The following is a 24,497-nucleotide window of genomic DNA, read 5'->3' on the forward strand; positions in this document are numbered from 1 at the left end:
GTGTTTCTTAAAAATAGTATTTGAGATGAATAAATCATTGAATGTACAAAATTGAACCACTCAATGTCCAGATTAACTTCTGTCTCCAAGTCCATAATTTCAAACTATCATTCCTTCTACTTTGTTTTCAACATTTACATTCCAGTCACCAATTACCTTTAATGCATCTTGATTGCAAGTTTTGTCAATTTCAGACTGCAAAGATCATGGAATTCCACAATTTCGCAATACAACTAATAGCATGTTATCTATTTTTAAAGATACTGTAAGTGGAAGGGCATACGCCAGGGATGTGTTCTGTCTCCATACCTTTCCAACCTGTATGCAGAACAGATTATCTGGGATGCTGGGCTCTATGAGGAGAAGTGTGGTGTCAGGATTGGTGGAAGATTCATGAACAATCATCAACAATCTGTGTTATGCAGATGATGACACAACCCTGCTTGCTGAGACTGAGGAGGACCTGAAGCACTTGCTACAGAGGGTCAAGGACTACAGCCTCCAATATGGATTGAGGCTCAATGTCAAGAAGACAGAGATTCTTACTACTGGACCAACTGGCAGCATCAGGATGGATGGTGAAAAGACTGAGACTGTTCACAGCTTTAGTTTGCTTGGCTCCACCGTCAACACTATCAGCACCAGTAGCCAGAAAATTAAAAGACGTATTGTCAAGGGAAAGTCTGCTGTTAGGAACCTCTCCAAAGTACTGAAGAGCAATGGTGTCTCTCTGGAAAATAAGGTGCGTCTGATACAGGCCACGGTCTTTGCTATCACTTACTATGCATCAGAGAGTTGGACAGTGATTAAGGAGGATAGAGAGAGAATTGATGCCTTTGAGCTTTGGTGCTGGAAAAGAGTATTGAGGGTACCATGGACTGCTAAGAAAACAAACAGATTCATCCTGGAAAGGGTTAAACCGGGCTGCTCCTTGGAGGCAAGGATTCTGAGGCTCCGTCTAACATACTTTGGACATGTTGTAAGGAGGGAGAGGTCCTTGGAGAGGGACATCATGCTTGGGAAGGTAGAGGGACAGCGCAGGAGGGGAAGGCCCTCTACGAGGTGGACTGATTCAGTGACTGAGGTAATTGGGATGGGTGTTATCGGAGACAGTGCGATAGGCACAGGACAGAGCAGAGTTTAGGGCTGTTGTACATAGGGTCACTATGAGTGGCAAGCGACTCAACGGCACATAACAACAACAACAACAAATGATGTTAAGTATTTTTGTAACAATCACAAGATAAAACCTGAAATTAAATCTGGGTTTAGCTTTAAACCTTTCCGCTTCCACGTATGTCACTGACTAAAACCTACTGCTAAGGCGTTTAGAAAGCTATGTGAGTTACAGACTCACAAAACCCACTTGGTGGTCAGATATGAGGCAATTTTGATTCAACGACAATGAGTTTGTGATATATACTGTGTAACTGGCAACAAGTAAATCAATGAATGCAATTATGATAGAAAAGAATACACTTTATGCCACTTATACTCATGAAATACAAATGAATCAAATAATTACACCAATTCAAACTCTCACAAATGGATCAATAAGCAACATCAAGACTAATGGAGAAATAGTCAAATCAAATTCTGTAACTGCATTAGAATATTGGCAGCCAAGGGCCTCTTTACAGTGCTACAGAACCAAGATGTCACTTTAAAGACCAAGGAGAATGTGCACCAAGTCATGGATAATTGTCTAATATACATGCTAAAGTTGGAAATAAATAAGGAAGGTCAAAGAATTTATGTCTTTTAAATGTGGAGTTGCAGAATATTAAACATACCATAGACAATCAAAAAGAATAATCTGTCTTGGAGGAAGTGCAGTGAGTGTATGCCTTAGAAGTAAGGATGGTCAAACTTCATCTCGCATACTTTGGCCATGTTGTCAGGACGGGTTAGTCCCTGGGGAAAAAACATTATGCTTGGAAGAGCAGAGGGCCAGCAAAAGAGAAGAAGACCCTCAAGGCGTTGGCCACCCCCAGTGGCTGTAACAATGAGATGTTGTGAAGATAGTGCACGCCTCAGTTGAGTTTTACTCTGTTGTACATTGGGCTGTGCTAAGTTGGACCAGACTCAATGGCACTCAACAAGAACATTCAACCTGTATAGTAAACAGATCACCTTAGAAGCTGGACTACACAGTGAGGAATGTACCATCAAAACTCATTAACATTCTACACTATGCAAAGAATACAATACTTGCTGAAAGAAAAGAGGATTTGGAGTACTTACTGATGAGGATCAAAGACAAAAGAGTACACTTTAACATAACAAAATCAAACCCATTGCCATTTAGTCAATTCCTACTCATGACAATCCTCTACAACATTACTAAGTTTGCAAATCTTTGTAAGAGGAGACTATAAATCATGTTTAGTAAATCTAAACCATTGCTCAGTTAGCAGTCCAATATAAATGCACTATGCCACGAGGGGATCCTTATCAACAACTGAACTATTAAGTAACATGATGGTAAGTGGAGAAAATTCTGAAGTTTTCAAAAATTATTTTACTGGATGGCTATAGGAGCAGTTGTCAAGAAATCAAATTACAAATTACACTAGGTTAATAGCCTAGTATGTTGATGTTCATATAAAGATTCTTACCATTGAACTGATATGCAACATCATGAAAGATGAAGAGAAGAATGAAACTGTCAACAATTTCATCTTACTTGAATCCACAATTAACACCCCTTGGTACCAGCAGTCAGGAAATCAGGAGACATACTGCACTGGGAAAGTCTGCAGTTAGGGACATCTCCAAATTATTGAGGAGTAATAATGTTAGTTCAAGGGTTAAGGTGTGTCTGATTCAGGCCATGGTCTTTCTGATCACTGGCTATGCATCTAAGAGCTGTACAACGGATAAGGATGACAGAAGAATTGATGCCTTTGAGCTCTGGTATTAGAGAAGAGTGCTGGACATCTTATTGAATGACAAAAGAATAAACAACTACGTCCTGGAGAGAGTGCAGCTAGAGTGCTCTCTGGAAGCAAAGATGATGAGGTTTCACCTCACATACTCTGGGCATGTTGCTAGGAGGAGCTATTTCTTGGAGAGGGACAGGATGCTTAGAATGGTAGAGGGTCGGTGAAGGAAAGGAAGATCTCAACCAGATGGATTGGTGTGGTGATTGCCACAATGGGCTCTAATGTTGTCAGGAAGTATGAGGATGGGACCAGATAGGACAGGGTTCGATCTGTTGTCCATAAGGAAGGTATGGCTCATACTTGGCTCAATGGCAACTAACAACAACAAAACTATATAAATCTGTTACAAAAGACTTCTTTCAATTGTTAAAATATGAAGATGACATTTTAAAAAGTATGGTATAGACAATCCAAGCTGTAGTATTTGTCAACTGGTCCATATGCATGGAGAAAATGAATAAAAAATAACAAAGATCAAAGACTGATGACTTTGAATCACAGTGTTGGCAAAGAATATTGAATATGTCATGGACAGCCAGAAAAAAGGATACACCTGTCTTGGAAGGAGTATAGCGAAAATTCTTCTAAAAGCAAGGTCGGCAAGACTTGGTATCATGTACTTTGGGCATTTTATGAGGAGGGTTCAAGGTTCAGGTCTGGAGCAAGACTAACTGTTCAGGTTACCTATAGGAAAGGGAGCAAACCCAGTAGGACATGCTTCTATGGAAACTGATTCCTCTACATGCTGAAGGTACACAAGATGGAGAGTGACCAGCCTCGCTTCTAAAGAGCACCCTGGCTACACTTCTTCCAAGACAGATTTGTTTGTCCTTCTGGCAGTCTGTGGGATAGTCAATATTCTTCTCCAACACAACTCAAATGTATCAATTCTTCTTTGGCCTTATAGGTTAACACTGTTTAGGAGGCTGAAGTTCAAATCCCTGGAGCCAGTTCCAGGGAAAAACTTTCTCCCTGTGTCTTCTGTTGCAAGGAGTTTCCAGGAGCAGAAGCCTGGATCCAAAGGGTGGGCTCCATTCTCTACTCTTCTTTCTTGGCAATACCTAGGGTCCCTCCTCTCTACTCATTTTCCTTTTTTTTTTCCTTCTCCTTTTCCGTCGGGCAAGGACTCAGACCCACAAGGTCTATTACAGTGATTTGGAAATGCAAGCAGTCTCTCTGATATTCCACGAAAACATTTTCTTTGGAATCAGAGAGTTCAATGTTCAGCAACCTCTGTCATGGAAGATGAAATAATATTCTTGTTTGCTTTTCTCCTCATTTTGTGCAGAGTTGCCACAAATCTTCCATTTGTAAAAAGTCCGCCCCTGCAAAGCTCCAGAAAGTGAAGCACTTTCAAAGAAGGCTGGCCTGTGTCTCTCATGTCACTGTCCTCTCCATGAGTGTTTGCAGTGATGGGGCCTTCAGCTCACTCTATAAAGAGGGATTAGCCCAACCATGTTCAGGATACATTTCCCTAAACCTGACCTTCTGACTCCATCCATGTGCTGTTCCAACTTATGGGCCACTTCCACAGGGCTGTTGGGATTATCTTTTGATTTCTTGACTACTTGTACCAAGAATGTAAACTGTGGATCAACCCAAGAGATTCTTATCTTTTCCCGTTACCCTTCCCAAGAAATGTGACCCAATAGGATCTGGAAATTATCAAACTCTATCACTAATACATTTTCAGAGTGCTGAGGGTGCCATGGCCTGCTAAGAAAACAAACAGATTCATCCTGGAGAGGGTTAAACCAGGCTGCTCCTTGGAGTCAAGGATTCTGAGGCTTCATCTGACATACTTTGGTCATGTTGTAAGGAGGGATCAGTCCTTGGAGAGGGACATCATGCTTGGGAGGGTGGAGGGCAGGCGCAGAAGGGGAAGGCCCTCTGGGAGATGGATTGATTTGGTGACTGGGGCAATCGGGATGAGTGTGTCCAAGACAGTGAGATTGGCACAGGACAGAGCAGAGTTTAGAGCTGTTGTATATAGGGTCGCTATGAGTCGCAAGCGACTTGACGGCACGTAACAACAACAACAATAACAATCACTAATATCACATATAAGTAAAATCTTGTGAGGATTAAGCAGAGAATGACCAAGAATTAGGCAAAATTTAGAAGAGGCCAGAGCATGTTGATCTGAGAAGAAAGATCTTGGTTAAAAGTGAAGAATACTAGAAGGATGTTTGCATTTTATTGACTATGCAAAGACATTTGACTGCATAGATTATAACAAATAATAGCTAATACGGGTAAGATTGGAAATCCCAGAACACTCTGTTGTGCTCACGTGAAATCTACACTTAAACCAAGAAGCAGTTTGCCAACAGAGTTTAAAATCAAGGAAAGTGTGTGGCAGGGCTGTATTTTTTCTCCTTATCTATTCAATTTATATTTTCAGCAAATTATTTGAGGAACTGGACTTTAAAAAGAAGAATGAATAGAGTATCAAGACTGAAAGAAGCCTCTTCAACCAGCATGACACAACTCTATGTGCCAAAAACAAAGAAGAAACGTTTGCTGTAGATCAAAGATAACCACCATTAATATGGATTACATCTTAACATCAAGAAGACAAAAATCTTCCCCAATAAGTCAACAGTCAACATACTGAGAGATAGCTAAAGACCAAAGTGGTCACAGTTTCAGCCATTACTGCTTGAAGCTCTTCTGTTCCTTTTTTCTCCTTCTGGTATTGCCATTATGCAATCATTACATTTAGTAACTGTTTCACAGTTCGTATTCTTTTTTTAAAAAAATTTTGTTATCTTGATCTTTGCTTTTCAGTTTTCAACTCACCTAACTTCAAACTCACTGACTATTTCCTTGGGCATGTATAATCTATTGATGAAGCCTTCAAAAGTATTCTTCATTTTTGTTACATTAATTTTTCTTTCTTTTTTTAAGTTTAATCTTTTTTATATGACTTGTTTTTATCTATGGTCTTCTATTTTTACTAGCTATTGTTGTTATGTGCCAGTAAAATCAGAAATGACTCACAGGTCCTCCAACAGATTTTTCACAAGCAGTAAATCACAAGGGAGGAGATGTCTGTCTTTCTCGTGTGGAACAGGTAGCTGGTGGAACTGAATTACATGCCTTTGAGTTGGAAGAGCAGTTCCTTACTACCAGAGCTCCCTTTTCCAATCGAGCCTTGTGTGTGTGTACATACACATACACATGATAGATAGATAGACAGATATAGATATATAGTATCATCCCCACTATCCACTGCAGTCAAGTATATTCCAACGGACAGTGACCCTCCACTGGGTTACAAGGGCTGTGAATCTTTACAGGAGAAACTGGTCCTCTTTCTCTCAGGAATTAGAACTGCTGGTCAGTTTTATGCATACGTGCTAGTAAACAGCCTAACATACTAACCAGTATGACACAGGATGCTACATAATAATCACAGTCGCTTTAAATTCACAATATAATATTTCCAAGATCATTCCTATATATGACTCTGGTTCTAATGCTTCATTTATATCTTCAGACTGTGGATGCCTTATAATTTTTTATTGGAAGCAAAATTTGGAGGATCAGCGTTTTGAGGGTTTTTTGTTTTGTTTTGTTTTGCTTTGGTTTTTTTTTTAAAAAACAAACCCACAACAAAAATAGGCCACTGTTATGTTTCGTTTATCTGGTTTAGAAGTTACCTCACTGCCATTGAGTCAGACCTGATTCAGAGCTAACCCTTGATTATGTTTTTAAGGCGGTAAATCACAGAGGAGGTAACTGGTCATTGTTCTTGCAAGAAATGGCTGGTTGATTTGACTAGCCAGAGAGGGCTAACTTTTGGGTTTGCAGGACAATCCTTATGGACAATGTCACCAGAGTTCCCTGGTGGTGGTGGTGGTGGTGTCATTAGGTGCTGCCAAGTTGACTACAACTCGCAGCAACTCCATGAACAACATATCTGAACCTTGTGTTATTATTCTGTGCCATGCTCAAGCCCACTGTTACAGTAACTATCAATCCATCTTGTTGAGGGTTGGCCTCTGTTTTCACTGATTCTCGATCTTTCATGGAATAATGTCTTTTTCCAAATACTGGTCCCTCCTGGTAAGATGCCCAAAATATGTAGATAAAGTTTAACCATCCATGACTCTATTTGCTGTAACTGTAGTATCAGAGTCTAATGCCCATTTTTGTCTCCCATGTTGTCTTTGAATTTCCCTAAACATTGTTTCTTAAATAAGCTGCTATTCCATCATTACCCAGTAGCCTTATTGACATAATGGTAAAGTGGATGATGAGGGGAAATAAAGTCCTATGATTAGGTCTTCTAGTAAGTTTGTGTTCCTCAGCTGTGCCCTTCACAGGTGCTTCTCAATTTTATTCCATTTAGCTGAGCCAGTAGTCTAAAGGGATTTGAACTGGATATTTCCATTCTCCTTTGTTACTTAAGTTTGGATAAAATCCAAGTTGGTCAGGTTCTGGTAACATAATTTATTCTGACGTCAAGAATTGTTAAGAGTGGGCTCTAGAAGTATTCAAAAATTATTACTTTTTCCCTGACAATGCCAGAAAAAGGATATTTTATCTTCAATATTCAGTGAGAATTCGGAGCACTTCTGGAGGTAAAACTCATGAACCTTTAAAGGTTCCTTTCAATAGTTTCCATTCTGTTTTCCCCTCCCCTCCAGAGTTTTACACTCTCAAGCTCGCCGACACTGAGCCCCTAGTAATTTGTCAATTACAGGTAAAAGTGTTCCTACCTGTACTGGGCAATGGCTCCAGCTGTAGGCTTCTGCTCCGTTCCCAGTAAGTTGTATTTGCCTGTCTGTTTCTCCAGTTTTCAAGGCAGCACTTTGCCCTGTGACCTCAATTATCTAATGGATCTAAGAAGAGTTATTGATTTTCAGTGTGTAGACCTTTTTTCTTATTGTGAAGAAGGGAGTGTCAACTTCTAAGCTCTTTACTGTCAGTCCAGAATATGAAAAGTCTCTTACCAATTGGTGGATTTTTCTCCTTGTCATGGGTTTTATTTCCTTGTAAACCTGATAATCTTTGACTGAATACCAGAAATGTGAGGTTTATTGGTGCTGATGTTATTTTCCCATTTCTACAAATAAAACAGTCATAATGACTTGTTCTGGAAATACCTGGGAATGGTGATCATTCTTAAGTCTTGCCTTTAAATTGTTTTAGAGGGTCACAATTACTTTAGGGCTCCTGAGATTCTCAGATCCTCCAGAAAACTCTATCCAGTGTCATTGGAAGTATTACACTTTCAAAAATGGAAGATGAAAAAGTGCTTGTTCCAGATACTTGTGAGCATCAAGAACAACTCTCTCAAATTGCCTAGGCTGCTTCTTTCCCTGGCTTCATGCAGCTTCCAAACATGCCTAATCCAATCAGTATTCTGGTGAACTTTTGTAAAACAGTCCCCCACAGAACTCTGCAATTCTCTTTACAGTTATTTCTTCTATATTCTCTCCAAGAATTCTAGCTGCTTAGGACTGTCTCTTCAAATCTAGGATTCCCTTAAGTTACTCTTCCTGTTATAAATCCTAGAAATTCTCTCAAATGAAGACAATAATTAGATTCACTTCATCTTTTTTAATTTCTCAGGAATCACTATTGTTCATTGCCAAATGTCTAGTATTTATTCTTTTCTGTTTTCTTGTATGTTGTTTATTTTCAAGCTGAAGAAAAATTTGGTTCCTATTATTCTAACATCATCATCATCAAAAAACCCCTGTATAGCTACATCTATCTAACCATCAATGTGACAGATATTGTCATAAGCAATATGCAAACAAAAGTAAAGAAGAAAATAAGCTGTCCTCTATTAGATATTAAAGTCTAGAAAGAGAGGAAGGCAGATATTTATAATATAGTGTACTAAAATTTCTGATCAAGGTATGTGAAAGATGCTGGAACACAAAGAAAAGATTTTAAGCCTAGGTTTTTCGGGAGGGGAAAAAAGCAAGGAAGCATTTCTTAAAGAAGACATGTAAGTTGAGACTTCCAGGTAAGCAAGAGGTTATTACATAATATTAATGTCATTTTAAATTTTTATATTTTTATATAGCTTTTATTTAAAAAAAATCATTACATCCCAAACACCAAGGGCCTGCATATTCCTGAGTTCTCCAGCTTCATCCTACACTATTTTTCAACAGCATTTTTCTTAACAATCACATCAGATTCTTTGAGTTCTTCCTGAATAGAATCTTTATTCATTATGGTGCCTTTTTTTAAAATGTTTTTCATTTTTAAGCTGTTAAGATTTGCACCTTTCTGTTTCTTTAACTGCTACTTCAAGTTTTAAATTAAATGTGTTACGTTCTCTGCCCTACACCAAGTAAAATAACTTTGTACATTATTTGAGCACATTCTTTAGTTAGACTCTTCATACTCAAACCCTTATTGAATATATACCTTCACTAATATTCTAGAATCTCTAAGGGCAGGGACCAAGACTATCTTATTCACTGTTGTCTTTGTACTACTACATAAAACTCAGTAAGTATCAGCTAAACTGATTAAATCAGTCAACTTTAAATTCAGAAAATAAGTCCTCATTCTTCAGGATGAGCAAATTGGTCTCAGAGAAGGTTCCCTTCCTGTCCAACTGAAATAAGAAAAGCAATCATAATTTTCAAGGTTATCACCTCAGTAATTAAAAATGGAAGAGTACTTAATTTTTAAGTTTTGTAAATAGAAAAAACTGATATCACTATTCTAAAGTTAAATTAAAAATTTAGAAATAACTTACCAGAATGTTTTTCTTATGTCGTTTTTCTTTTATATGTTTATGAGCTCCCTGTATGTTTTCAATATGAATTAAACAAAGTTTGCATAGATACCGGCAATTGGTATATTCTGGCGAGCGCTGGAGAAAGGTTTAAAAAAAAATTTTTTTGTGTTGGTTTTTAAAAGAAAATAATTATTAGCTATATAATATAAAGACAAAATTACACTAATATAAGAAATAAGCAACAAAGAAACAAAAAGATTAAGTTTTAATAAGCAAATTAGTATTTACCAAAGGGTTGATAAAGTCGATTATATACTGACTATAAATAACGTGTTTGTTATATAACCAATTGAGGCTTAACCCAGCATACGATAAAAAAGTTTCATTATTTTATTGTCTATTCCAATAGTCCCAATATTGAGTTCCCAAATTATTGTAAATTGATTGTTGTAAAAAAGAAAATCTTTACTCTCAAGTGATTTCAGAAGAATAAATCACAAGTATCAAAGATAATTCAAGAAGCTGAATTCACAAAACACTAAATAACTATAATCAGGAAAAGTGAATGGAAAATTTCTTGAAGTAACTACTCTGATGGGAACAAAAATTCTAACAAGTTACAATTTCAGTCACAGTGCGTTACTGATCTTTTTTTCTGATTTTTATATATTCTCTAACTAGTAACAAAACTTACTACTGAGTGCTTGTCAAATACTAGATTACTATGACAGATCATCTACATATGATAGCCTAGTTGGTAAGGAATTATGCTCTTAACCCAAAAGCAGGCACTTCAAATCCACTAGCTGATCTGTGGAAGAAAGATGGGCAATCTCCTTGCATGTGACTTATAGCCTCTAGAAAACTGCTGAAGGGTCAGCTGAGTTGGTTCTAACTTGATGGCAAATGAAAGAGAAAGAAATAATCATCTAACTGGAGTTTTGGTGGTACAATGGTTAAAGTGCTCAGCTAACTAAAATAAAAGGGCCATGTTAGCCCACCAAACACTCCACAGGAGAAAGACATGGCAGTTTGTGCCTGTAAAAATTACAGACTAGATAACCGTACAGGGACAGTTCTATTTTGTCCTCCAAAAAACTCAATCATCAAGTCAATTCCAACTCATAGCAACCACTGGTTTTTAAGCTGTAAATCTTTTGAAGATTTATAGGAGACTATCTTTATCCCTTAGAGAAGAGCTAATGGATCCAACCACCAAAGATGTAGCCTTTTGGTTAGCAGAACAACAGTCTACAGACTACACCACCAGAATTTCTTATAGGAACAGTACGAGTTAGAACCAACTCAACAGCACACAATATATTAATTCAATGAGAACATTATTTGCTTATAAACAAAAAAACCAAAAGCTCAGAGGAACTTTTAACTTTTGCAAGGTTACACAATAATTAAGTAAAAGGTGTTGAATTTAAATATAATCTTGTCTGAATCATAAATCAATGTTCTATTAGGCTCAGTGAACTCACTGAGTCCCATAAGGACAAATACTGTATAAAAACCATTATTGTAGAATGAGCATGACGATACAAGGGGTGGGAGGGTGGAAACAGAAGAGTGAGGATGGGGGGGATTTAATCATGGGGCCGCATAATTTGATGGGTGGGGGTTAGGGAAATGGGAAGGAATTGGTGTAGGAAACAATGTATTAAAATTTTATAAATAAACTAGTATAATAAAAAAATAAACCAGTGCTCCATTAAGAAAAAAAAGTACAACAAAAAGTTATAAAAGTACAATACAGAGTGAGTTTTGAAGCCATTTCTAATGTCTTACAGTAACATTTCAGCAGTACGTAACTTTTACTCCAGATTCCTGTTTAATAGACTGCGGCTCTTGACAAAAATTATCTCACCTCACAATTTTATATATGACCATATGATCTTATTTAAATGAGAAATGTGCTCCGAATTCAGGAACAGTTTTATCACAGAGTAAAAAGAAATAGTTACCATTTATAGTGGCCAGTATCCTTACAGCAACCATCTAAAAATTCTATATTTGATTGGCAAAGGATCTAAATCTTGGCAAAAATTTCACCAAGGTAACAATTCTGTTAAAAATTTTCACTATTTTAGCTTAAGTTTTTAAAATAATTTCTTAATGGTGAATAATAAAGGCCTCACAGAGGTATCTACAGCTTGGTTTCCAATCCCAACTATATTTTTTAAATGAAATATTTTCTGAGTTTACATGTCACGTATTTTTCAAGGAGCTAGAATTTTAGCAGTAAAAACACAGACAAATATCACTGTCCCTATGAACTTATATTTTTGTGTGGTAAGACAGGTAATAAAATGCACAGGAACAAGAGGCTGTCACTGCAAGCCTTAACAATAAATTGATTTTTTTAAATTTTTTATTATTTTTTATTATTTTGTGTGCGTGTATCGTCAAATCAGATCTGACTGGTACAGGAGGATATTGCGCCTCCTTCTCCGGCAGAGCATCTGGTGGATTCGAACCGTGTTCCTCAGGGATTGCAGTGCAGCTTCTTGCCACTAGGCCACCAGAGCTCCCCTACAATAAAGTGATTTTAAAGTTAGGAATGAACTGTTTGAGTATTCTCATGAGTAAAAGAACAATATTTCAAGCAGGGGAAGAATAAACGCTAAGGCTTTGAACCAGAAATGTGCTTAGTCAAGTTGAGATACAAAGGGTAGCATGACTGAAACAGAGAGGTAACTAGAATTATGGCTTTTGGGGTACAAGTCTTTATATATAGGCAATATTCTCCCACAAAGATCTGTATACTCAGAAATTCAATTTAGGGTTGCTCTGAATTAGAACTGATTCTACAATAGGAAGTTTAAGTTTGGTGTTTTTTAAAAATACCTGTATTTTATGGAGTTTGGGAGGTTGGTGAAAATGTACTAGGTTACTGAACAAAAAGACCATAGTTCAAACCTACCCTAAGGCATCGAGATCACAAGCAATGAAAACCCTATGGAGTGCTGTTCTGCTCTAAAACACATGGGCCATCACAAACTGGAATTTATTCAATGACATGTAGTTTAATCTACTGGTTAAGAATCGAAGTTTTCCTGATTACCAGTGTAAGAAGAGGAAAATCAGTTAAAAAAAACAATCCAGAATATGCGTAGATGATGTTGGTTTGGTTTAAGATAATAGTGGATGTGACTAACAAGTGGTTGAATTCAGTTGAAAGTAAATATAAAGAATGCATAATGCCCCCAAAATGATAAGGCGATTAAGAGTCTTAAAGCACTTATTATATGAATTTTTAAATGATCACCTTTTGGAAGACAAGCACCTAACTAGATTTTCCCTCCCAAATGAGTAAAGCTTGTTCACAAAAAAGAGAAAGACATCGGAATGGTATACTGCATGAGATATAAAAAAGGTTTACGGGGGTGAGGATGGACGGGTAGGGGGGCAGTAATCATAGGGTCACACAACTTGATGGGTGGAGGGATGGGTGGATAAAGGAAATGGGAAAGATCCAGAGTGAACAACAATGTAGACGAAATTTTTAAGTAAACCAATATAAAATAAACATTTTCTTTTTTTAAAAAAAAATCACTCATTCCTGCTATCCACTGTCTTAGCCTGGAAGCTACCCTAAAACTTGAACAGCTCCACTTAAACCATGGTTTTCGAGTCAAATAATATAATGAAGAATTCTATGGTCAAAATATTGTGTGATACAGGAAGCATTTTAAAAGAAGATATACAGTCACTGTACCAAAAAGAACTGGCTGACATTCAATCATTTAACCTGTGATACTGAAGGAAGAAGTCCAAGATGCACTGGAAAAAAAAAATCAAAGCTCTATGAATTGACAGAATCCAACAAAAGTATTTCAACAAAGAAATGTAACCCTGATGTGCTTACTCATCTATGTTAAAGAGATCTAGAAGATAATAACTTGGGTAAAATATTAGTATAGTGTCCATTAAAAGAAATGATGCTTCAAATAGAATGCAGAAATTATAGGATATCAATATCACACACAAGTATAATCAAATCTTGTTTAAGAAAAATGTTTTAAATGGCTGGAGTTGTCCACTACAGGGAACTGTAAGAAGTGTAAGTTGGAGAAGTCCAGCTGTAGATAATTGTGGAAGAGTATAATTGCTGATATTAAATGGATCCTGGCTGAATAAAAAGACCATCAAAAAGATGCTGACTTTTATTCAACTGACTATGTGAAAGCATAGTGGATCATAATAAATTACAGATAACACTTGCCAAGAATGAGAATTCTGGAAAACTTAGTTATGCTCAAGTAGAACCTTTAGACAGACCAAGCAGCAGTTGCCAAGAACAGAACAAAGGGATGCTACAAGAAGCAGTTTCAAGAATAGAACAAAGGGATACTACTGTATGGTTTAAAATCAGGAAAGATGTACATTAGGGTTGTATCCTTCAACCATATCTATTCGTTTTACATGCTGAGTAAACAACCCAAGAAGCTGGAATATATAAAGAATAGGGCATCAGAATCATTAATTTGCAATATTCAAATGACATTATCTTTGCTTACTGAAAACAGACTTGAAACACATACCAACGAAAAAAATCAACGGCTCAGCAATGGGTCGGTTCCAACTCGACAGTACACAACAACATATATGGATTACATTTCAATATAAAGAAACAAGTATTGAAGAGAAAATACTGAAGTTGTCAAAGATTTCATTTTACCCAAATCTATAATCAATGTCAACAGAAACAGCAGTGATGATATCAAATGATGTACTACAACAGGCAGCTCTGCTGCTAAGAACCTCTTTAAAGGATGTTAACAAGGGCTGTTACTTTGAGAACTAAGGATCACCTTACACTAGCCATGATATTTTTAATAACTTCATATACATAACTTCATATACATATCAAAGTTGAGCAATGAATAAGGAAATTAAAGAGTTCTGAATATCCATGGACTGACAAAAAAGGAAAAACAAATACCTTGGGAAAGGTGCAGTCAGGGTGTTCCTTGGAGGCAAGGATAGTGAAACTTTGTCTCACTTTGGGCACCTTGTTAGGAATGGCCAGCCCTTGCAAAGGACATCATGCTTAGAAAAGTGAAGGTCAACGAAGGAAGGGAAGATCCTTAATGAGATGGATTGACATCGTGACTCGAACGGTGAGCTCAAGGATGTCAGAGATGGTAAGGATGGCAGAACCTAGGATAGGGTTCAGATCCACTGTCCACAGAATCACTATGAATTGTGGTCAACTCAACAGCACTTAACAGCAAAGAATTTAATGACTTAGAATCATATACCATGGATGCCAAAACAACAAATTTGTCTTGAAAATATGCAACCAAAATGCTCTTTAGAAGCAAGGATGGTGAGACTTCCTTTCACTTACATTATACATGTTATCAACACAAGCCAGTCCTTGAAGAAAGACATTATGCTCAGTAGACAATTGCAAAAATGAGAAAGGTCTTCAGGAAGATGGATTAACAAGTTGCTGCAGCAATGGATTTAAGCATAACAGATTGTAAGGATGAGAAAAGGATCTGGCAATTGTTTCCTTCTATTGTACATATAATCAATATGAATCAGAACTCAATGGCTTCTTACAAAATCCCTAGGAGGAGCTCTGGTGGTACAATGGCTAAGCAAGCACTTAGGTGCTAACTGAAAGGCTGGCAGTTTGACTCCACTAGCCACTTACAGGAAGAGAAAACCCATAAATTGGAACCCATAAATATGAAAGCCTAAAGGAACTCAATTGGGCAGCTCTAGTCTATCTTATTAGGCTGCTATGAATTGGAATCAACTCAATGGCACAAAACAACATATCAAATCTTTTGCTAAGAACTTTACCTGTATTAACTAATTATTTTAACAGTCCTGTGAAGTTGATGTTATTTTTTTTTATCAACTCACTTTATTAATGAAGAAACCAAGGTTTAAAGACAAAGAGATGAAAAAATTTAAGTTAATTTTATCCAGCCAGTAACTAGCAGACAGAGCTAGACTGTAAAACCCAATCACTTAAACACAAATACATTACCTCTAATTACTGGTCACCTACCAGGTACAAGAAATTGTATTAGGCACAATAACAAGACAAAAGCACTCTCATCCCTCATACACGTAATTTTGCATATAAGGCAGGGGGGAAGAACAACATTTACATATTTTTTATTTTACCATTAAGAAGTACATTTTAAACTTTCCATATATCAACTCAAGCAGGTAGACTTTAAATATTTCACAGTCAATCAGCAAAGGTGACCACGAAACTGATCCTTTTGAAAATAATCTTATTTCTTAATTAACTTTTTGTTATGTACTGTCAAGTCAGAACAGACCCATGGCTTACTCTACAAAAGATTTTAAGAGGCAGTTAATTGCATGGGAGAAGACTGTCCCTCCTTCTCCCAAGGAGCAGCTGGTTGATTTGAATCATGTGTCTTTGGATTGCAGTGCAGTTTCTTAACCACTAGGCTACCAGAGATGCCCTAAATTAACTATTTCATTGTGACTTGAGTGAAAGTTTACAGAGAAAACAGGTTTTCAATTTAATTAACTCAGACATTTTTGTGACATTTGTTCGAATGTAATATTGCTCTTTACACATCGTCTAGTATTTCCTATTTCTGTTCACCTTTCTTTCCTATCCACACCTACCTTCCTTCTTAACTTCATCCCAGGACAAATGCTTCTCATTTGATTATGTTCTTAAGAAATGCATTCCTCACTATTGTTCTAGATTACCTTAGAGGCTTGTCTACTGTTTGTCTGAAAGGTGAATCATGAGGTTGTTTCAGTACTATGCCTGAAAAGTAATAAAAAGGCTACAGTCTCGGTGGTTCCATCAGTCTCAAACCAGTAAACTGGGCCTTTGTAAAGATCTTGAATTTTATTCCACATTTTTATCATACTATCAGGTACCTTTTACTGTAAACCCTTTTAGAGCAACTAAATGTAAATTTTAGTCTTAACTTTATAATCTATTATTATCACCCTTTGAATCAAAGGACTTGAAAGTAAAGGCAATTCTGAAAAAATATTCTTACTTAGCTTTTAATATTGGTAAAGAAAACATAGGAGTGATCTTGTAGGGCAAGGAAACTTTTCACTGGATGCTCTTTTAGAAGTTTTGTTTGTAACAAATAAAATAATGAAAAATTTTAAAGAAATTAAGCACTGTCCCTGCATTATGACTGGAAAAATAAATCCTGTTTTCACTGACTTAGTTTATACAAAGTAAAGACTGTTAGCTTTTATTTATAAAATAAATTCGCATTTATTTTAAACGGACCCTGAATTTAAATCAGGATATTTGGAAGACATATAAAGAAGTGTCAGAAAGAAGAGTTTGCAGGCATTTATGTAGACATTAGCACAAGGGAAAAGGTGAAGAGTTCAAAGGGAGCTCCAAAAGACAAAGAACTCTAATGAAATATAATTTCATTAACTAGAATTACAAAGCCTAAAAAAGAAGAACATGATTGATATTTTTCAAGCTGAACAAATGGAATAAAAATTGAAGCCTCTAGTTGTAATACTGAATGATTCTATGGGCAAAATATTGAACAAAAGAAGCATAAAAAAATTAGAATACATAATTTCTGTACAAAAAATTCAGGAAATCCAAAGATGAAACGCGTTGGGACAATCTGCTGTCAAGAACCTCGTCAGAGTGCTGACGAGCAACAACGTCAGTCTTCAGACTAAGGTGAGCCTGACCCAGGACATGGTCTTTGCAATTACTTGTTATGCATCAGAAAGGAGAATGGATGCCTTTGAGCTGTGAAGCTAGAGAAAAGTACTGAATATACCATGGACTGCTAGGAGAACAAACAGGTTCATCCTGGAGAGAGTGAAATCCGGCTGCTCCTCGGAGGTAAGGATTCTGAAAATCTTGACATACTTTGGGCATGCTGCAATGAGGGGACGAATCCTTGGAAGAGAAGACCTGTGATGAGATAAATGGACTCAGTGACTGGGGTCATGGGGTTGGGTGTGTCAGAGATGATGAGGTTGACTCAGGATAGAGCAGGGGGTATCGGAGCTGTTGCACAAAGGGTCACTATCAGTCACAAGTGACTTGGCAGCACTTAATAACAAACAACCCAAAAAGTATTGAATACTATTCAAGTATTTTTAGAGGAAGTGTATGATCAAGAATAGTACCAAAAAAAGGGAAGAACTATTAGTACAGAAGGAAAAAGTTTAAGCTGCACTGAATGCACTGAAGGCATTTGGCAAAAAAACTAGGTTCCAGGAAGTGATGAATACCAGATGAGATGTTTCAACAACTGAAGAAAACACTCTTTTATGTGTCTATGTCAAGAACTGTGGAAGATAATCATCTCACATGCTGATCAGAAGAGATCCCTATTTAAAGCCAGTCCAAAGATAGGTGGTCCAACAGAATGCAGAAATTATGTAACAGTATCACTGACATCATATAGGAGTATAATTCTGTTGAGGTCAGATTCAGAAAAGGACTTAGAATGAGGGTGATTACTGTCGATTTCAGATGGATCTTGACTGAAAGCAGAGCTTATCAGGAAGACTTTTACTCAAACCAGTGCTATGAAGTGGGAATTGACTCCCAGCTGACCCTTTAGTGGGTTTCCCAGAATGTAACACACCTGAGGAGCCTGCCTATTTTTCTTTCAAAGAGAGGCACTGCCTTTGGTTTAGCAGCTCAACTCCCTACAGGATATACCAGCAGAGCTCCATGTGTAGTTTATCCGTGTTTAATTGTACAAATTATATAAAAGTATTTATGTGTGCTTTACTGACTATTAAAAGAAGGTGAACTCTGGAACAATAGATGTGCTCATGTGGAACCATACACACAAGAGGCAAGAGGATACAGTGTGGTTTAAGATCAGGGAAGCTATGCATCAGAGTTGTAACTTTTCACCATGTTTATTTAATCTGTGCTGAGTGAATAATCCAGAAGAATAAATCTGTCCTGGATGAAGCACAGCCTGAATGCTCTTTAGAACTGAGATGGCAAATATACACCTCACATACTTTGTACATGTTTAGTAAGGGGGAACAATCACTGGTGGGGAACATTATGCTTGGTATAGTACAGGGTGTCAGCGAAAAAAAGAAGTCCTCAATGAGATGCACTGACACAGTGGCTATAACAATGGGCTCAAATATGCCAATCGTGCAGATGATGCATGACCAAGCCCTATTTTTGTTTTGTTGTACAGAGTTGCTGTAAGTCTTACCCAACAAAATGATACCTATCATCAACAAAAGAACAATGATCACTGCTTATTATCTAAGTTTAGCAACAAAATATTTTCCGCAGCTTCACGTCTTCCTTTTTAGTTCCCTTTTTGGTCTTATTTGTTTCCTATCATCAAATACCCAATTTACTTCAACTTTTCTATCTTCTAAGAGCTAACCATATCTGCTTTATAGACCTCTCAGTTGTTTTGCCTATCTTTTCTCTAAATTCCATTTTTCTTACTTCCTTTATAATTACTATGTAATGCGCCTATTATCACTCTTTCGCTGCTCATTTGATTAACTCAGCCATTCCTTGAGACTCAGCTCCAATGTCAATTCCATACAAAGCATCCCCTTAATGATACTGCTATGTCTTCAGATCAATTTTATAGTTTTTTAACTTATAGTTACTTTTTAAAACACTATTGTTGTTATTATTTATAAATACCTTTCCAACTAGTGAACTCTCAGAAAAGCAGTATTATCTCTTAAAACATACATGTCAGACAGGCCACCGTAATTTTATCTAACTAGAAGACAACAAATAAAAGGCAATCAACATATTGCCAAAGCAGTATTTAAAATTAGTTGTTAATTCTAGGATGAGAAGAAAAACTACAAGAGCAGATTGCAAAAAGGTCTTCCTTCTAGGTGGAATAGCATAAGACTAGGTAAACAACTCACAACGTCTTCATTTCTTCTCCTTCTGTACAGTTACTACTTTGTCATAATTTATATTAAATCAGGTGGCTGTCATCAGTATGTGCCCTTGAGTCAAGCAACTCATAGCAACTCTATGAACAACAGCTCTGAAACCTACCTGTTCTATCCTGAGCCAATCTACCAACATTACCCCATACACATATCTACCCTCTTTACCCCAGTCACTGAATCAATCCATCTCATCCAGAGTCTTCCTATCTTGCTCTATCCCTCCACCCTTCCAAGCATGATGTCCCTCTCCAAGGACTAGTTCCTCCTTACAACATGCCCAAAGTATGTCAGATAAAGCCTCAGAATCCTTGCCTCCAAGAAGCAGCTTGGTTTCACCCTCTCCAGGATAAACTTGTTTGTTCTCCTGGCAGTATATTCAATACTCTTCTTCAGCACCACAGCTCAATGGCATCAACTCTCCTTCAATCATCCCTAGCCATCCATGTCCAGCTCTCTGACGCATAAAAACAATTGTGAAGATTATGGCCTGGATTAGGCACACCTTCGTCTCCAGACTGACATCATTGCTCTTCAGTACTCTAGAAAGGTCCCTGACAGCTGACTTTCCCAGTGCAATTCATCTTTTGATTTCCTGGCTGCTGGTACAAAGAATGTTGATTGTGGAGCTAAGCAAAGTAAAGCTGTTAACAATCTCAATCTCTCCAGTGACTATCCTCTTATATCTAGATACGGCTTCATTTTTTTCAACCAAATTCATACAAGTTTCTTTCTTCTTTTATATGTCAATTATCTTTTAAGTTAGTTCCTTATATACACCCCTAAGACAGCTCTTTGTTAATAGCTTTATTTAGGAGTCTTCCCATCAATACTCAACAGTACTTTCATTTTTAGGGCTAAGAGTATATAATTTTTTTTATTATTATTATTTGTTGTGTACCATCAAATCCAATCTGACTGGTACGGGAAATTGCTCCTCCTTTTCCATGAGAGCATCTGGTGGATTCGAACCGCATGCATCTGGGATTGCGGCGCAGCTTCTGGCCACTAGGCCACCAAAGCTCCCTTAAAGAGTATAATTTTTATGGTTAGGAAACTTAATACTCAGAAACAACAGTTGTGACTAGAATAGTTTTTAACACGTAATAAAAGTTCAATAAATATGGGGCAAAAAGAAAAGCAAGAGGAAAAGTAGTTAAGTCTTATATATTGTGTTGTATTTGCTAATTTTGTCACCCTTAAAAACACTGTTTATCTTCTTATGGTGCAAACTGTCACATATTCACCACCACATTTCAGTGTCTAACATAGAAAGCAAGCAGTCAAGATGAGTAAATAAATCAGGAGTCAGTAAACATCTTCTATAAAAGGCCAAATCCATTTACTTAATGCCATAATCAGTTTTGACTTATAGCTGAACCTCCATTAGGCTTCTGAAGTGGTAAATCACATGGGAGACTGCTCATCTTTCTCCCTCAGAGCTGCTGGTGGATTCAAACCACCAGAGAAGTGAGGTCTTTGGGTTAGCAACATAACTCCCTACAAAGCAACAGAGTTCCAGACATACATAAACAATGAGGATGGCTATGTTCCAATAAAACAGATGGCTAGGCTGACTGAGAATAAATGAATGAAATGAGACTTATTAAAGTAAAAATCTAATGAATAAAAGGAAGGAAGGAAGGAGAAAAGAGAAGGAAAGGGAAGCACTGCCTTTCATTTACAAATGAAAGCAGAATAACAAAAGAGCTAAAGTTGAGAAAGAAAAGTTATGAAAAACACATTTTTCTCCAAAAAACGAAAACACAGTAATACTTTTTCAAGTCGAAAAATGTGGTCTCTTTCTAAGCGTTCTTCGGCTTGTTTCAAGCCTAGCCTTTGTTCAGGTGTCAATGTAGATTCATCTATCACAGTGGCATTTTCTAAATACTCCATCTCTGAGGAATTTTCTTTATTTGATTCATCATTCTTCATTTTACCTAGAAAAGGAAGCACTTAGTTACTATCATCAGAATTTTCAAAAGGATGTGTTTTTTTTAAAGTTTACTAGCAAACATTCAATTTTACATAAACCAAACCCATTGACTCAAGTAAATTTCAATGTATCATGACTCTATAAGAAAAAACAGAACAGCCTCATAGGGTTCCCAAGGCTATACTCTTGATGCAAATATTTATCTCACAGAGCAGCTGAGGTTCAAACCACTGACCTTTCAGTTAGCAGCTGAGCATTTAACCATTGCTCTCCCAGGGTTCCTCTTACTCATACATATAAAAGAGTGGAAAGTTAGTATAATTATGTAATATACAAGTTATTGTTGTTGATTGCCTTCTAGTCGAGCACAACTCATAGCAATCCTATGAACAAAAGGCCTGAAGCCTTTCTGTAACTATTGCCATTTATCCAAGTTCATAGTTTCTACAGACATGTTGTTTAGGAAGCCACTCCTGCTTCCAAAATATACAAGTAACAAAAAAATATACATGGCCTTAAAATTGATATGCAAAAAAGTCTGAGTCCAATATCTTATCATGTTACTCCAACTTATGGGGGGGGGAGCCCAACACAAAAAACAAGACTACACAGGCTAACTAACATAGTACAACCAACTTGGGGAATCTCTGGAATCAATTCAGCATAAAACTATTTCAAGTCCTAACCAAAAACTAATCACTGAACTGTCAATATATCACTGTAACATTAATAGTTAAGAGAAAAGATATACTCCTAACCACAAATCTACACAAGGCTTCTCTTTTAATTTCACAGAACTCACTGAGATCTGTACTAAATCATTATATTCCCCAGACATCAATGTCTGACACTTAAAAGATAAATCAATAAATCATTCCATTCAGCTCTCAAGGGTCAACTAACTGCATGTTATCTATAGGAACCCTGACTGTCAACCCTGTCTTTGGACAGTACTAATTTTCTGAATAAGGAAGAAATGGGTATGCCTCTGGAAGTGGGTGGGGTCTACTCTTCTACCAGAGTACAGGAGTTTTTAAAACAGGAAGACCAACTCTAACATTTAAGGATGTTAAAAAATAATTTAAGCATCAGAAGTATATCTAGGTTAGTTCAGGTATTTTGTAAATTATATACTATGAACAGCCTGAAATCAAGTCCCTAATGCCAGGGGTGGGTGGGTGGGGGGAGACTTCATTTTGAGTGACCATTTTAAGGTAGCAATAGTAAAAAGAAAGGTGAAATCTTACTTTATTTCTACATTACATAAACAAAGACTAGTACACCACCATTGTATTTTAATATCATTTTTCTGTGTATAACTTGCCTTTCCTAAATACTGAAAAAGACCACTAATTCTGTAAATTTATCATTTCTGTTAATAGAATTAGAGAAAACATGACTTTAAAACAATAAATTAGTACAAATATTTAATTTTCTTAAATCACCATACCAAATAAAATAATTAATGTAAGGCTGAATTTCCCAAACAATATTACACGGAACAGTAAGTATACAAGAAATTAACAGGTGTTCCTGTAAAAGGGGCTCTGTGGTCAAATAGGTTTGAGAAATATTACATATATTATTACTTTATATATTCTTTCATTCAACAAATGCTGAGTGCTTTTTATGTGCCAGATACCAAAAAAAATATTAAGAATGAAAACAAAAATCCCTGCCTATATCAACGAAGCTTAAAGGAGCCCCTGAGTGGCACAAATGGTTAGGCTCTTAACTATTAACCAAAAAGAACTAAAAGGCTTGGTAGTTCAAACACATCCAGAGGCATCTTGGAAATAAAACCTGGCAGTCTGCTTCCATAAGGTTAAAGCCTTGAAAACCCTACAGAGCAGTTCTACTCTGTACATATGGGATCAGCACAGTCAGAATTAACTTAATGGCAAGCAACAACAATAGTAGATGAAGCTTAGATTCTAAGTGGAAGTAACCAACAATAGAAAAAAATTTTCAAACAACCCAATTTAAAAAATGGTAAGAGATTTGAATACTTTTCCAAATACTCATGACCAAACTCACATGAAAAAATGCACAACTTCATTAATAAAATGTACATTAATAAAATCATTTGACTCACAAGAATGACTACAATTAAAAGAACATAAACCGTTGTTAGTGAGGATGTAAAAAATTTGGAAGCATCTTACATATAGGACATTGATTCCAAAGTAGACAAAAACTGAGAACTAAGAGTATCACAAATCATACAAGGCCTTATCCAAAAAAGTATATATGTATCTAGAAAATTTAAAACATGTCCAAACAAGAACTTTTACACAGATACATCAGCAATATAATAACTAAAAGGTAGAATAACACAAATATCCATCAACTGAGAAATGCATAAACCAAATCTATTAAGTATAATGGAATAATACTTAGCCGTAAAAAGAAAAAAATTACTGAAATGCTACAATGTGAATCAAACCTTAAAACAAAATTTAAGTGAAAGAAGATAGACACAAAAGACTGTTTATTATTCTAACTCTATGAAATATACAAAATAGATACAGTTGTAGACAGAAAGCAAACAAGTGGGTTTTGGGGAGGGGTTAATGGGAAGTGACTACTTAATGGGTGCAGGATTTCCTATAGAGATTTAAAAAATAAATTCTGGAACTACAGAAGGTGATAATTACAAAATACTACATATCTACTTAAATTAATGTCACTGAATTATTTACTTTAAAATAGTTAAAATTTATTTGTATTTTATCTCTCTCTCTTACACAAAGACACATACAAGTTAAACATAAGAGTTACCATGCTCTTGTTGTTAGTTGCTGTCAAGTTGATTCCGACTCATGATAACCCCATGTATGCAGAGTAGAACTGCTCCATAGGTTTTTCAAGGCTGTGACCTTTCAGAAGCAAATCACCAGGTTTACTTCTAAGAAGTCTGATTAGGTTTGAACCACCAATCTTTTAGTGAGGGAGTAGTTTAGCACATAGCCATTTGCACCAC

The 24,497-nt window shown here is 36.5% G+C and overlaps 1 protein-coding gene across 2 annotated transcripts in view; it reads right to left on the reverse strand.

Annotated features, from left to right (window-relative positions):
• ZCCHC11 (zinc finger, CCHC domain containing 11) overlaps positions 1–24,497 on the reverse strand; it is a 140,943-nt gene that overhangs the window by 111,681 nt on the left and 4,765 nt on the right. For both annotated transcript variants that reach the window (XM_006879684.1, XM_006879683.1), the window contains exons 3-4: positions 21,355–21,518; positions 9,679–9,795 (exon numbers count right to left, since the gene is read on the reverse strand). In XM_006879684.1, coding sequence (XP_006879746.1) covers positions 9,679–9,795; positions 21,355–21,518 — 281 coding nt within the window. The remainder of the gene's footprint in view (positions 1–9,678; positions 9,796–21,354; positions 21,519–24,497) is intronic.

Source organism: Elephantulus edwardii, unplaced genomic scaffold (assembly GCF_000299155.1).
Source record: "Elephantulus edwardii isolate Elephantulus edwardi_28Jun2011 unplaced genomic scaffold, EleEdw1.0 scaffold00005, whole genome shotgun sequence".
NCBI classification, from domain to species: domain Eukaryota; kingdom Metazoa; phylum Chordata; class Mammalia; order Macroscelidea; family Macroscelididae; genus Elephantulus; species Elephantulus edwardii.